The sequence below is a fragment of the Trichosurus vulpecula genome, chromosome 9, assembly GCF_011100635.1.
Source record: "Trichosurus vulpecula isolate mTriVul1 chromosome 9, mTriVul1.pri, whole genome shotgun sequence".
Lineage (NCBI taxonomy): Eukaryota > Metazoa > Chordata > Mammalia > Diprotodontia > Phalangeridae > Trichosurus > Trichosurus vulpecula.
The window spans coordinates 94,540,067-94,556,716 of record NC_050581.1 but is presented as its reverse complement, the minus strand read 5'-3'; the positions used below and the strand labels follow the sequence as shown (position 1 = coordinate 94,556,716).

Below are 16,650 nucleotides of genomic sequence, written 5' to 3'. Positions count from 1 at the left end.
TTCCTCTTAGTTTTCCTTTATTATCAAACTGAGCACCTCCCTGCAATAAACATTTCTTAATTTAACCACTAACATACTTCATGAAAAGAATCAAGGAGATAAAAGAAGCCTGAGTATCTTTTTTTAAAAAAAAATAATATTTTATTTTTCCCCAATTACATACAAAAAATTTTTATTCTTTTTTTTATGTTTTGAGTTCCAAAGTCTATCCCTCTCTTCCTCACCTCCCTCTTCCCTGAGATGTTATACATGTGCAGTCATGTAAAACATTGCCATATTAGTCATTTGGGGCAAGAAAACAAACAAAAAAAATAAAGTGAAAAATAGTATGCTTCAGTCTATATTCAGACAATATCAGTTCTTTCTCTGGAGGCAGATAGCATTTTCATCAAGAGTCCTATGGGATTGTCTTGGATCATTGTGTTGCTGAAAATAGCTAAGCCATTCACAGTTCTTCATTTTGCAATATTGCTGTTACCGTGTACAATGTTCTCCTGGTTTTGCTCATTTCACTTTGTATCAGTTCATGTAAGGCTTCTCAATTTTTTCCTGAAATCATCCTGCTTTTCATTTCTTATAGCACAATAATATTCCATTACAATTATATGCCACTTGTTCAGCCATTCCCCAATTGATGGGCATTCTCTCAACTTCCAATTCTTAGCCAGCAGAAAAAGAGCTGCTATAAATATTTTGTACAAATAGATTTTCTTTTTTCCAAAAATTTCTTTGGGATACAAACCTAGTAGTGGTGTTGTTAGATCAAAGGACACACACAGCTGTATAGCCCTTTGGGCATAGTTCCAAATTGCTTTCCTGAATGGTTTGATCACTTCACAATTGTACCAACAGAGCATTAGTATCCCACTTTTCCCTCATCCCCTTCAACATTTATCATTTTCCCTTTTTGTCATATTAGCCAATCTGATGGGTGTGAGGTAATGCCTGAGAGTTGTTTTAATTTGCATCAGTAGTGATTTAGAGAATTTTTTCATATGACTATAGAAAGCTTTGATTTCTTTGTCTGAAAACTGCCTGTTCATATCCTTTGATGATTTATCAACTGGGGAATGCCTTGTATTCTTATAAATTTGACTCAGTTCTCCAAATATTTGAGAAATGAGATCTTTATCAGAGATACTTGCTATAAATTTTTCTTCCCAGTTTTCTACTTTCCTTCTAATTTTGGTTGCATTCATTTTGTTTATGTAAAAACTTTTAATTTCATATAATTAAAATGATCCATTTTACATTTCAGAATGTTCTCTATGTCTTGTTTGGTCTTAAATTCTTTCCTTACCTGTAGATCTGATGGGTAAACTATTTGATACTCTCCTATTTTGCTTATAAAAACCTGAGTATATTAAATGTTTAATTTTACGTAATTTCCCCTACTTGATAGGACCATTCTTAAAGGAAGCTCAAAGGCAGATGGGCATAAAACATGTATGCACATACTCACAACAACACTGAGTGCTACAAATTGTGTGACTTATGCATGGAACTCAGAGCCTTTCTGTTTATCCTGGCACACCATATTTGAGCCTAGTTTCTGATCTAGGCATTGCATTCTCCCTCTTGTCCCTTAGCTTAAAAACCTGTATTTTTCTCTTTCTCCTCTTTCCCCGTTTACTTCCATGACACCCCTTTATCTAACTCTGACACTTTAAGGACCAGTCTGAAGCTTCTTGCTCCTTTCTGCTCAGAAATCTTCTGCTCCAACGGATGAGGATTTGGAGGAACAAAACAGTCTATCCTACCTATTTCCCAAGGTTGTTTGGAGGATAAAAATGAGAGAGTAGTTGTAAATTACTTTGCAATACTTAAAATGGCATATGAACATTAGTTGTTATTAATGGTAATAATAATAATAACCTCAATAAACAGGTCATGGCTCCTACCACAGATAAAGATATAAATGTCTTAAATCTGACTTTCTACTCTTCATGTCCTACCATAAGATAGGAATATACTTATGAAATATTATGCAGCATAATTCAAATGAAACATGATTTTAAAATTTTATTTTTCTTCTCTTGGCAGGGTCCCGCTGATTCACTGGGAATCAGTATTGCTGGAGGCGTAGGCAGTCCACTTGGTGATGTCCCAATATTCATTGCCATGATGCATCCAAATGGAGTTGCTGCACAGACCCAGAAACTCAGAGTAATTTAACTGTACAATCCCTCAGACATATTTCTAGTGGGAGAATTTGGTGTAAAACTTCTCTCAGACCTTTCTTGCTGGATTACAAATCAAAACCTCTGTAACTCAAATACAACAAATCAAAGTTGGGGCAGAGGTATTTTTGGTAAAAAGCATAATACTTTAATGAAAGAAAAAAATGATTTGATAATTCCACAGTTGCAAACAAGGAAAAGGCAGCGTTCTATAGATATATCTAACATTTTTGGCTTAATTAAAACTATAGCAAGATAAAATGTACAATAAGTGCTGAATTTTACTTTGAATTTGAACATATAGTTGATTTGAAAGTCTCTGGCCTCCTGAATTAAGTGCTAATTAGATGGAATTTGCATAAGGTTATGAATTTTATCCAAGGTCAATGTAATATCATAACATTATAACTTCTTTTGGATACACATCCTGGTGTTCTGCCTATAGACTCTAGTAGCCACTCTTTGTGAAGTACCTATGCGATGCTTTCTGTTTGTGAGAGCTGTTGTTCAGGTTGACTAAAAATTTTATCTGCTTTCTTTCTTAAAGGTTAAGTGTGTTTGAAATGATCCAGGCACTAATGCACCTCTGTGAAAAGCTGCCAACACTAGGCTGCCACAAATGGCTCCACATAATTAAAAGCATTCTATAGGAATATTCCAGTTATATCGAAACTGTGCCCCGATTTGGGGTGAAATGCCAACCCAAAGGGGTTCAGCCTGATAAATCCTGGCTCTAAAATCTTATGTGCACCTCAGATAGCAATCCAGACACTTTAGATGAATGTTTTATTAAAGATGAAGGAAGAAACAGCCTCCCAATTCACCAACTGAGTCAATTTAAGGCAATTAAATTCTGTAAGCATTTATTATGCACCTACTATGTGCCACACACTGGAAATACATATTCTAGCACAGAGAAAAAAGATGCATGCATATAAATAAGGACAGAATTCTGTTCAAAATAAGTGCAGAATAATTTTAAACAACTATAGGAAACAGAAAAGGCTTCTTCAGGGAACTTGCACTTGAGTTAAGGCATGAAGGTTCCTAGAGGTTCTGAGGAGAACTGAGAAGTGAAAGCATTCCCCAAGCAGTGGACAGCTGTTGTAAATGAATGGGAGATAAATGGTCTTGTATATATAAGTAGGCCAGCTTGGCTAGAACCTTGAATGGTAAGGGAGAGTAATGTGAAATCTCAGCTCAAGCTGCTTTCCTCTGATAAAAAGTGCTATACTAAAAAAGCCTGCTTTAAGTTACTTTTTCATTTAATGCCTTAGCACTGATGCCATAAAATTAATTGTGCACATGTAGTTAGTTATGCCTCAAATGTTGAATAAGAAAAAATTCCAAAGCAATTCTAAGTTTGTAAGTAATGCTATCATAAAATATCGTAAGTATCTAGAAAGAGGAAAGACTAAAAGATTTCTAAGGTCCCTCTTAGCACTGACAGCCCCTTTTCTATGATTCTTCTGTTAGTAAGGAATGCCTTTCCGAGAAGAGAAGAATTTTTTAAAAATCCAAAATTCTTACTCATCACCTGCTGTTTTCCTAGTTGCTTCTTCTGTAAGAGTTTTCTCTGCCTCCTAACTTACAGTACTTTTAAAAATTTGCTAATGGGGAATTATGATTTATAATGAAGTAGAGAAGGAATTGGTCTTTGGAATTCTGAGGGCCAAATGCCTGAATTTTCAGGAATACCTATGCTAACTTAGTTGTAATAATGGTTTGTTTGCTCTTCCCCTTCCCAAGGTTGGGGATAGGATTGTGAGTATTTGTGGAACTTCAACGGAGGGTATGACTCATTCCCAAGCAGTGAGCTTACTGAAAAATGCTTCTGGCTCCATTGAAGTACAGGTAAGAGTTTTCTCTAAAGAGCTTGAGGATAAATGATGTAAAGCAAAAACAAAACAAAACCCCCCAAACTATAAAACCCTTAATGCTGTCATTTTCACATTTATCATTTCCTTCTTAAATGTATAAATTCAAGGATTCTAGGGAAGAACTAAACTGGTACCTTTCTTCAACATTTTTTTTCTCCTGGATAATAACATGTTGTATACCTTTGGGGAAAAAATTAAAAGACTTTATTTTTCAATTATTGTTAGGCTTCTGAATGAGTGAGAGGCCAAAATTTCCAAAGAAAATTCTGAAGAGTAATTACAAGACATCATTTAAGTAAAATGAAGAGACCTTTGAATTTGTAGATACAGTGTATGTAACAATAATATTGTAAAGACAAACAACTTTGAAAGACTTAAGAACTCTGATCAAGCAGTGACCGATCATTATTCCAAAGGACTGAAGATGAAACATACTATCCACCTCTGATAGACAGGCAATGGCTTCTGGGTACAGACTGAGCCTTTTTTTTTTTTTTTGACAGACCAATATGGGGATTTCTGGTTTGTTTGCTTTTGTTTTTGTTTTTTGTTTTTTTTTTTTTTTTGCTTTTTGGCAGGGCAGTTGGGGTTAAGTGACTTGCAAGGGGATTTCTTTTACTTGACTATATGTGTTTGTTACAAGGGTTTTGGTTTTCTTTATCAGTTGGGGGAAGGATAGAAGACAGATAATGTGAATTTTCACTAGTAGAAAAAATATATAATTATATTTATATATATAAAATTTATATTTAAAAAGTTGTATAATAATAATAATATTACTGACAAAAAGAGATTGATGTTGAGATCAGCATCAGTCACATGAACTCAAAGAGTCTTATCAGGCCTCTCTTTTGCATCCAGGTGGTTGCTGGAGGAGATGTTAGTGTGGTCACCAGCCCACAGCAGGAGCCAGCTGGCTCAAGTCTTTCCTTTACAGGCCTGACATCAAACAGCATTTTTCAAGATGATTTGGGGTGAGCTCATATATTTTTGTTGATGTAAAATTTAAGGGTGTTCAGCACTTGAAATGTGGAATTGTAAAGAATAACTGAAGAAGCAAGAATGGTTTCACAACTCTTATTTCCTATAATACCAACCACTCATTCTCTATTCTTGATACCATGACCATCCTAATTCCCTGCAACACTGATGGATAGATGAAAAATAATAATAATAATAAAGTGGGGAGAAGAATCATGAATTCTTCTGCCCTGTTAAAAAGTATGATGGAATGAAAAACTATATACTCAGTACTTAAGTGTGGTGTGGTGGATAGACAACTGGCCTGGGGACTAGGAATATCTGGGTTCAGATCCTCCCTTTGATCCATTTCTACTGTGTAACCCTGAGCAAGTCACTTAAGCTTTCAATTCTCTAAGACTAAGTTGCAGAGAAAGTGCTAAAGCTTGAAGGTATTTCTTTAACTAGGAACTTCCTTCTTATTGTTTAGTGGTTTTCAGTCATGTCCAACTCTCTGTGACCCCACTTGGGGTTTTCTTAGCAAATATACTACATTTCCTTTTCCAGTTCATTTAACATATGAGGGAATTGAGGCAAGCAGGGTTAAGTGACTTGCCCAGGGTCATACAGCTAGTAAGTATCTGAAGCCAGATTTAGACTCAGGAAGATAGATGAATCTTCCTGACTCCAGACCTGGTGCTCTATCCACTATGCCACCTAGCTGCCCCTGGGAACTTCCTACATTAGTGAAATTACAGGTCAAAGTCCCTATCCATTTATAGATACAGAATGGATTAAGACCATCATCAAATGGAGCATGCCATCTCATATTCACTCACCTCAGGCTTCAGCTGGTGTGGTCTGGCCCACTGCAGGAGGTGGAGCTGTCCGATTGTGTCTTTTGTCCTCTAGCCTATTAGAAGTAAGCCCTGAAATTGACAATTACATAACCTCCTTTTCTATGAATGCAAAAGCTTGGAACCACACAATAAATGATGACACAAATAAATGAGGTGTGTTTGTAAATGACTCGATGCTATTGTGGCATTTATTTTCTTTTAGGTTCAGTTCTTGTCTCTGCACAGTAGGATGCTCATATAAATCACATTACTTGAATAGTCCACTAAATTGCAGCCCTCTCTCTTCTAAAGTAGAGAACAAATAAACTTCTGGGCTGAGTGAGAACATGCTGTGAATATCTTAGTGTATAAGGGAACTGTAAATGAGTAATAGATTTAAGGTGTTAAGTGGGATTTCATTAGATTATGCAAATTGAGAATTTCCAGCATAGCAAACATTAGCAAGTTAAAAACCACTCATAATATACCTGCTGCCAGCAATGGGCAGACTAACTTTCTTGTCAGATAATTCCATATATATCAAATCTACACCCACATACTAAAAATTCTCTTTTTTTCTTCTTCTACTTTAGTCCTCCTCAATATAAGAGTATTACTCTTGACCGAGGACCAGATGGTCTGGGCTTCAGTATAGTGGGAGGATATGGCAGCCCTCATGGAGACTTACCCATTTATGTTAAAACAGTATTTGCAAAGGTAAGAATACACATTTTAACCATCCCATTCTCCCCTAAACATTCATTATTAGTGGTCAGCAGCTGGCTTATTAGTTTATGGCCTGAGGTAAATGCCAAATGGCCAGCAGTTGATCTTTTTCATTGGGAACTCCCTGTAGGAACGAGCTATTAAATATTTTTGTCCAATTTGATGCCTAGTTACATTTAAAGGGAAATGAACCTAAATTGAAGTTGGATGTAATGCTAGGGAAACACTCTATAGACATGTAGTTAAAATTCAATTAGTCATCGGGACCTCCTTTTATCATTGGTCCTATCATTGTCCTTAAAGTTTTAGTACAGTTTTCAGCTTTAACAGTTTAAATATTTTATCATATATGGATAAATCCCAGAGGGAAAAAAAGCTGTCATAGAGTTCTAGGTCTGGAGTCAGGAAGACTGGCATTCAAATCTGGCCCAGATATTTCCTAGCTATATAAACCTGGGCAAGTTATGTAACCTCTGTAATAGCACCTTTCTCCCAGGTTTGTTATGAGGTTAAAATGAAATAATAATTTTAAAGCACTTAGCATAGTGTCTGTCACATAGTAAGTGCTGTAGAAATGTCAGCTATTCTAAGGATACCCTATTCTTTCAGTCAATCAGCATACGTTAAGTTCTTACTAGATGCCAGGTTCTGTCCTAAGTAATTGAAAATAATAACAAAATAGTAATGCTAAGCTAAACCCTGAAAATGAATAGAACATGTAAATATTTTTGTCATTGTCATATTATTGTTGTACTTGATAGGGTCTATTATTTCACTGCTGTGAGTTCTTTCCTCAGTAAGCCGATTTGTATCGTATCTATGCTTCAGTAGATAGTTTCAATGAGTTGTTATGAATGCAAAAAAAAACAACAAAAAACCCCCCAAAATTCATTACCAAGCATCCAACTCCTGATGATATCTTTCTTCTAATTAACTAAGCTGGTCCCTGTATGAGAGATGCACAATCTCTGACCAAACCAGTTTGGTAGGACCTTCCATAATTCAAGCTTGATTAAAATGGTCTTTGAGAGTCAAGGATCCTGTCTGCCCTAGAATATGGGAGGCTTCTGGGTAGAATTGTTGGTTCATGGGACAAACTATTGAATCAGAATTTTAGCACTGCAAGGGAGCTCAGAGGACATCTGGACCAAGTTCCTCATTTTACAGTTGAGAAAGCTGAAGCATACAAAGGAGTTATGACTTGTCATCAAGGTCATATAGTTCCTGATAGAGCTTGGACTAGGCCACTTGTTTGATCATTTCTGGCCTCAGTACTTTTTCTTGCTACATTTTGTCACTTTCATTGGCAGTCTGCAATACACAAACCATACACATTCTCATGCCCCTAATTAGTTATATCATTTCCATCAGAGAACCCCAAAATGGCTACAATTGCCTCTTATTGCAAAAGGCAACGAATGAATAATAATGCATTTTTAAAGCTTCTCACCCAATGGCTCTTTGTACTTTTTACTTATAGACTTCAGGGGAATTGTGATCTCATTATGTGAGTATTCCTTCCATAAATGCAAGTCACAACATTTCCATGTTTTCTTGTACTGTACAAATCTTGAATCCTGTCTATGTTCTCCCATAGCTTCTTCTTATAGAAGCTACCCAATGTATGTTAGAGTCCTTCCTTCAAGTCAGGAGCTTTTGACATTTTGTTTTGTTTTGTTTTGTTTTTATGTTCTGTGTTTTTTGTTTTTTGAGGGACAACTTTGGAGGTCTGAAGCATACAGATCCCCTTTCAGAACAATATTTTTGAATGCATAAAATAAAATACAAAATACTTTTCACACAAATAAAATCAGATCTAAATAATTAGAAAAATATCACTTGTTCTTGGGTAGGCTGAATTTATATAATAAAAATGACAATTCTACCTAAATTAATTTACTTATTCAGTGCCATACCAAACTACCAAAAATTATTTTAGAGCTAGAAAAAATAACAGAATTCATCTGGAAGAACAAAAGGTCCAGAATATCAAGGGAATTAATGAAAAGCAAGGGAAGGTGGCCTAGCAGTATTGTATTATAAAGCAATAATCATCAAACCACTTGGTACTGGCCAAGAAATAAAGTAATGAATCAGTGGAATAGGTTAGGTACACAAGACACAGTAGTCAATGACAATAGTAATCTACTGTTCGATAAACCCAAAGACTCCAGCTTCTGGGATAAGATCTCAGTATTTAGCAAAAAACTGCTGGGAAAACTGGAAAATAACATGGCAGAAACTAAGTATAGACCAACATCTTACTCTGTATGCCAAAATAAAGTCAAAATGGGTACATGATTTAGATATAAAGGGTGAAACTATAAGCAAATTAGAAGAGCAAGGAATAGTTTACCTGTCAGATCTATGAAGAAGGGAAGAATTTATAACCAAACAAGAGATAGGGAACATTATGAAAGGCAAAATGAATAATTAAATTACATTAAATTGAAGAGTTTTTACATGAACAAAGCAATGCAACCAAGATTAGAAGGGAAGCAAAAACCTGGGAAACAATTTTTACAACCAGTATCTCTGATAAAGGCCTCATTTCTAAAATATATAGAGAACTGAGTCAAATTTATAAGAATACAAGTCATTCCCCAACTGATAAATGGTCAAAGGATGTGAACAGGCTGTTTTCAGAGGAAGAAATTAAAGCTATCTATAGTCATGTGAAAAAATGCTCTAAATCACTATTGATTAGAGAAATACAAATCAAAACAACGCTGAGGTACCACCTCATAACTATTAGATTGGCTAACATGACAAAACAGGAAAATGATAATTGTTGGAGAAGATGTAAGAAAATTGGAATGCTAATGCATTGTTGGTAGAGTTGTGAACTGATCCAGCCATTCTGGAGAGCATTTTGGAACTATGCCCAAAGGGCTATAAAACTTTGCCTACCCTTTGATCCAGCAATGCCACTATATCCCAAAGATATAATTAAAATGGGAAAAGGCCCCACATGTACAAAAATATTTATAGCAGCTCTCTTTGTGGTGGCCAAAAATTGGAGATTGAGGGGATGCCAATCAATTGGGGAATGGCTGAACAAATTGTGATATATGAACGTTCCATAAGAAATGATGAGCAGGTGGACTTGAGAAAAACCTGAAAAGATTTACATGAACTTATGCTAACTGAAGTGAGAACATTGTACACAGTAACAGCCACATTGTGTGATGACTAACTTTGATAGACTTAGCTCTTCTCAACAATACAAGGATCTAAGACAACTCCAAAAGACTCATGATAGAAAATACTGTCCACATCCAGAAAAAGAACTATGAAGTCTGAATGCAGATGGAAGCATACTATTTGCTCTTTTTTGTTCTTTTTCTTCTTTTTCGTAGTTTTTCTCATTGGTTCTAATTCTTCTTTACATGTGACTAAAGTGAAAATATGTTTAATAGGAATGTAGATGAATAGCCTATATCAGATTGCATGCTGTCTTGGGGAGGGTGAGAAACTTTAGAACTCAAAATCTTATGGAAGTGAATGTTGAAAATTAAAAACAAATTAAATTAAAAAATAAAATAAAATACATAGCATTTTAAAAGAGACTAAGTATATTGAAATACGGTTATTTTTTTTTAAAGAAACAAACAAGTTCATATGAAGAGCCCGCACTCTAGTCCTTTTTATGATCTGTAGGTACCAGTTATGGCATTCAGGTTGTCCATCCTTCATGTTTTCCTCTTGATAAATAACTGGCTTTCTCCTCCTTTTCTGATCATATATTTCCTCGATGGTATTTTTTACAATACTGTGTTACACGTCCCCCTTTCCATACCACCACATAGTGTTTCTCCATTGTCCTTTGGCTCAAAGCATCTCTGATTCTAAAAACAAATGACCGCTAAGCTTGATCTAGGAATAGAAATAAGTGTGAATAGAAATAGAAAATGAAACTATTGTTTTATTTTTGTGCCTCAGAATGTCCTCACATCATACCCTCTAACCATTCAATTGAATGTGTACTGTCTTAAAGATACACTACTGGAAAGGGTCATGAGAGGGAAGGAAAGGATAGAAGGCCAAAGCCCAAGGTCTCAGTGTTTGGAGAATGAACCTCTAAATCAATGGGAAAAGTATTTTTTAGATGGACACCTGGACAGAATTTCCTATATAGAAAAAACAAATTAGAATTCCACAAACTTACAGCCCAGGAGGCTGATGTCAGATGTGTTAACAAAATTTAACGTGAGATTTCCAAAGAGTGCTGTAGTGCCCACATGCATGTAGAAGTTAATTTTGGTTGTTTTAGAAACCACCATTGTTTTCACTGACTTCAAGTGCTCTACCTGAAAGCAAGCTAGCTTCAGGCATAATTATCCAGATCTTTTTAAGCTATCTATCCCCTCCTCTAAAAATAAAAACCATATTTAGTTACAGTTGAAAAAAATTCAGTGTGCTTCTTCAGCTTAGGCAAGATTTATTTAAGGCAAGGTGGCTACAGTATATATTAAAATATTTTTTAATTATAGTTTACTCAGAAGTTTTCTAGACTTTTAAAAATCTTGTTCACAGTTGCACCCCTCCTACTGTGAACATGCCCCAGTGGGCTCTGTAATTCAACTTGTCCAAAACTGAAGTCACTGTTTCCCCCTCAAACCCTCCCTTCTTCCTAACTGCCTGAATACTGTCAAGGGTACCACTCTTTCTACTACACGTCGGTACCTATCTGCTCCTGGGAAGTGCTGAATCAAGGTCTGTTCACAACCACCCAAAGATGGGATATCAGCTCTAAATTTAGTGTTAGGATTTATGCCCAGTGCTTTTTTAGCTAGCTTTCCACAAAAGTGAGCTTCTTATTCCTTCATGTTTATTCAGATCTCAGCAGTAAAGACAGGGGTAGAAAGGAAAGAATTTATGTTTTAGAGCTGCTAAATGTCACCCACCCAATTCTATGTATCCTTTCTGTAGATTCTAATACAGGTTGTGGAATCTTGGTTTGATTAATCCTTTCCAAAGGGTAAGTCCCTTAGACCTCCCTCCCCCACAGTTTTCTCATTTGTAAAATGAATGGGTAAGACTAGATGGTCCCTGAGGTTCCTTCCAGTTCTAGAACTGTCATGGGGAGGGGAAGACCAAGCGCCAGGGTCTCCCATTGCATCCTAGGTCATCTCTAGTCATCCTGATGAATTTCTGGTCACTGGACCCATATGGCTCTGGAGGAGAAAGTGAGACTGGTGAACTTGTACAGCCTTCCCTTACACAAATCAAAGTCAACTGCAAGTCATGTCATCAATTTCCCTGATGTCATGGTCCTCTTTTGAAGGACAAACACAAGAACCATCATCCTGCTGGCCTACAGTGGCATTAATTTTTATCAAAAAATAATCAAAAATAAAAAAAAAAATTCCTGGGGCAGCTAGGTGGTACAGCAGATAGAGGACTGGCCCTGTAGTGAGGAGGAATCTGAGTTCAAATCCGGCCTCAGGCACTTGACACTCACTAGCTGTGTGACCCTGGGCAAGTCACTTAACCCCAACTGCCTTCCAAAAAAGGGGGGGGATTCCTGTGAATTTCTAAGAAGAACCATATTTCTTAAGTGGTATCATATAAAACGGGAGGAGCATCAGACTTGGAGCTAGAAGGCTAATATCTGTGTGATGTCTATGTCACTGTGTAACCTTGGGCAAATCACTCCAATTCTTTGGGCCTCAGTTTCCTCATCTGGTAAATAAGGGGATTGGACCAGATGTTCTCTGTATTCTATTATAATACCATAAAGCTCTAGGTCACACTGGTATCTCAGCTTTAATTTTCAGTAAAAGGGGTTTTTCCCCCTTTTAGTACCTTATATACCATTGTCAGATCAAGTGTCCATGGTCCAATTCATTGTTGTGTAACTACAAGGCAGTGTGGTGGATTTTGGTTTAATACATTTTGTCTTTTCATCACAATCTTGGAGGTGACCAGCTTTTAGTGTACACAAACCCCTCCGCTCTCTTGATTGAACCTCACCTTTTTTCTTTTTGGTGAGGCAATCCGTGTTAAGTGACTTGCCCAGGATCACACAACTAGGAAGTGTCAAATGTCTGAGGCTGGATTTGAATTCAGGTCCTCCTGACTCCAGGGCTGGTACTCTATCCACTGTTCCACTTCACTGCCTCCTAACTTCACCTTTTAACAAAGAAAAGTAATTATGTAAAATACATGATAGCATCTCACAATGTATATAGCATTCTTCTCTAAGTAGTTCCTCTCCCTCACCACCTGGAGAAGGTAGTTATGTTTCATTATCTATTTTCTAGAACCATCAGTAGTTCTTCCTTTAGTTAGAAATCTGCCTCTTTATAGTGATCTTTTCATTTACATTATCGAAGTCATTGTAGTGATTAACCTTTTGTTTCTGCTTATTTTATTTTGTATCAGTCCGTACAAATCTTCCCACGTTTCTCTGGATTACTCATAGTCATCATTTCTTACTTCTTAATACTGCTCAGCCATTGTGGAATCCATGAGCATCCATTTGGTTTTTAGTTCTTTTACTATCATTAAGAGTACTATTACAAATTCGTTGACATATATTGGGCCTTTGAACTTCCTTGGGAGTATATGTCCAGGACTGGGAAGGCAGCATTTTCTGGAGACAAATAACCCTTCTTTGTCATTTCAGGGAGCTGCAGCTGAGGATGGGCGCCTGAAAAGGGGTGATCAGATAATTGCTGTCAATGGGCAGAGCCTGGAAGGGGTGACCCATGAAGAAGCAGTTGCCATCCTGAAGAGGACAAAAGGCACTGTCACTCTGACCATTCTGTCGTGACCGGAGCTGTCCTGATTGGGTCATCCGATCACCTTATTGAATATTCCTTCTACTTAGTAGAGAGAATGGAATTTTTCTTGTCACTTTTTTTCCCATGTCATCTTTACTTGACTCTTAAGCTGTGCCAGAGGACAGTGACATTCAATGATATATTTTTCTCATTTTAAAAATATTTCATACAGTCAATTCCTGTGGTATCTTTGTGGACCTAGTACTGAATATCCTCACTTTGTCATCACCCTGTTATGCTCCTCTTTTCACCCCTAGTTATTGTCTTTAATCACCAAAGAGTAAATATATGAGTCACCCCATCACAACTTTGCAAAAATATGTGAAATTTTGTAAAGGATAAAGCAGAATTATGTGGCAAAACAGTTGCTAGAGATAGAAAACATATTATGGGCATTTTGGGGGGCAGGGTAAGTGTTGGTAGAATTCAGGATAAAAAAGAAAATGTAGGACTTTTTTAAAAGTTGGGTATGATCTGGCTAACATTCCCTCTCCTGCTACAAACACACAAAAATTGTATTCTGGTGTATAAAGCTGCAATGAATTTTTTCAGTTAATGCCCTTAGCTTCAGTGTTGCACAATTTGGACAAGGATTTCTCTTTGGCCTGTATCCATTTCTGCTGAATCAGGCTTTCTAAACTTAGGTTGGGGGCAGTCAGTATATAAAACTGTATCTCTGAATGTTTTTGAAGAAAAAATATTTAAAGCTCTTAAGAATTTTCCTTTTCACTAATGACCTATTCTAGGATATATTCCCGTTCTTGCAAGCGTTTGCTTCCATTACTCTGCAGTATATATTTTTTCTGCAGGAAGCAGCCAGGCTAAAAATGGAGTGGTATATAGAAAACCTGAAATATTTCAAGTGCTAGTTTTAACTACCAAGGCAACACTAAAAATGTGTTAATGATCTGGGTGATTGGCTTAACAATTAGTATTAATTTTAATGTCTGAAAACAACAATGTGTTAGTAATTATTTTGGTGATAAGCCATTAGTAAATTCATAGAAAAATTAAGGGGATTAACATAACTTCATTTCATTACTTCCTATTAACATCTTATAGTACAATAGCCTCAGACCAAGGAAAACAGATGGGACTGTTTATTGAGACAACTGGTGAGGCATTATCATGTGTTCCTTCCCATTTTAGAGCGTGAACCTCCTACATTAGAATATGTAAAGTCGCTTTAAATATTATCTATATTTGTAACAGAAGTAGTGTACAGATATTTTATTACTGCATTCTTGTGCAAATGCAGAACTGAAGTGAATAAATACGAGGCTGTCTCTCTGGTGTACAAATAAAGAAACAGATGTATGTTTTGTTTTAATGGGAAGATGCCTTTTTCATTCTGTTGTTTAAGATTTTAGATTTTAAATTATGTTTTTATCATGTCTAATTGGACACATGATGTCCGTTATAATCCATGAATCCCAGGATATCATTATTATGGAAAACTCAACATTGTTCACTTCCATTAAAGACTCAATAATAGAGCTATAATGGAGTCCTGATGCGGTGAAGAAAGGTAAAGAACATTTTAGGGAAAGAAGAGCGCTGTGTATGCACACACACGCACACGAATATGCACATCAGAAAAACTTATGATGAGGAAATGTAACATTTGGTTTTTTAAAGTTCTCAAGAATTTAGATTGGGTATACCCACTATATAAATTATTAATAATTCATGTTTATACAAATTAATGAGCAAAAATTACTCATTGCAACTCTTTTCAAACAGAATCTCATAAAAAAGAAATGTGGTTTTAGGTACCCAGCAAAGGGCTAGAATATATCTGCAGTACTTTGTCTTACTGAGTTTCTCCATGACCCTACCAGCAACTCAGCAGTCATGTGGAAGCCCCATTTAGTATTAAAACATGCCCCCCAACCCCTCCATAGTTTGGGTCCCATATGAACAATATCTCTTTACAAGAGAGTGTAGCTTGGAGCTTTAGGTTGAGGTGTTCTTTTTGTAACACATTTGTAAGTTTTTGATAAGCTTATCCAAATATGTCTGGTAGTCCCACCCCTGAGCATTGACAGATAACCTTCTAGTGTCTTCTCATGCTTTATACACTGTGGGCTCTACATTTCTATCTAGTATCATGGGTTAATTCATCAGAATAATTCATACCTCTTTTGACTTGTGTGCTCACACTCATTTGGACCTCAATTTTTCTTTCCTTCTCAATGTATCTCCAAAAAACCAATCGAATAAATAGGCTGAATGCAGTTATTAAAGTGTAATTACTAACTTGCTGGTCTATTCCAACTGGGGTAGAATCTAAAAATTTAATCCCCTCTATCCTTTCCTGTGTTCCCCTCATTCTTTCTTCTTTGTTCCTACAGAGGGGGACACAGAGAACTTTTGTGGAGAAGCACTACTATACACTCTTAATCTAAAATCAAAAATCAAAAACCTATACATTCTTAATCTTAAATCAAAAAAATCTCAAATCAAATTAACTACCTCAACCAGTAGCCCTGTGTGTAGAGACTTCACCCTAGTTGGATGGCCTTCTTCACATTGGCTGCCCTCAAGAAGCTCCTCTCCCCACTACCTCCTCCCATCCAGCATTCTCCATTTCTCCTGGCTGCATTGCAACTAGACTTGGAAGACTGAGAGTGAGTCAGCCGCACAGTACTTTGTCTTTCCCCTTTAAAAGTCCCACCAGACAGCAACATAACTTGTAAAACTTCCTCCTACTGTAATTTCCCTTCCCACCTCCCTCTTCCTTCCCTTCCCTTTCATGCCAAGGCTATTCAGTTCGATCTTTCTGTCTGGAGCAACTATGGGTTCTAAAACATACAGAGGAAAGGTCTGAAGCAGAAAAGGGATTCAGATTAGCATTACAGGCTCAGTGAAGGCTAGATTTTTCATCTCCACATGGCAAAGGTGGTAGAGGATGTAGAGTCAATACATCCCAAGCTAAGGAATGTGATCTATCCTTTCCCTCAACATAGGGACTAAAAAAGTGATTTTTCAGAACTGATTGCATTGGGAGGTGAAGGAAAAGGAACACCCACTCATTTACTTATGCCATCCTGGTATTTACGTAGGGGACAAAATTCCACTTGATTGCTTTTGAGACATTCAGATCTCATTAAACTTGTGCAACATTAACATTTTGGGGAGGACATTTATAAATTAAAAAGCATTCAGAAGAGGGCAACAAAGATGGTGAAGGGCCTTGAAAGGTTTATGTCATATGAGGATTCCTTGAAGGATCTGGGGATGTTTAGCCTGAAGTAGAAACTTGATAGCTGCATTC

General features: G+C 36.6%; 1 protein-coding gene across 11 annotated transcripts in view; it reads left to right on the top strand.

Annotated features, from left to right (window-relative positions):
• Nucleotides 1-14,709, top strand: part of MPDZ (multiple PDZ domain crumbs cell polarity complex component) — a 228,186-nt gene extending 213,477 nt beyond the window's left edge. For all 11 annotated transcript variants that reach the window (XM_036737847.1, XM_036737846.1, XM_036737842.1 and 8 more), the window contains 5 exons: nucleotides 2,044-2,166; nucleotides 3,930-4,034; nucleotides 4,922-5,034; nucleotides 6,453-6,576; nucleotides 13,217-14,709. In XM_036737847.1, the coding sequence (XP_036593742.1) occupies nucleotides 2,044-2,166; nucleotides 3,930-4,034; nucleotides 4,922-5,034; nucleotides 6,453-6,576; nucleotides 13,217-13,363 (612 nt within the window). In that variant the 3' untranslated portion in view covers nucleotides 13,364-14,709. The remainder of the gene's footprint in view (nucleotides 1-2,043; nucleotides 2,167-3,929; nucleotides 4,035-4,921; nucleotides 5,035-6,452; nucleotides 6,577-13,216) is intronic.
• The last annotated feature ends 1,941 nt before the right edge of the window (nucleotides 14,710-16,650 follow it).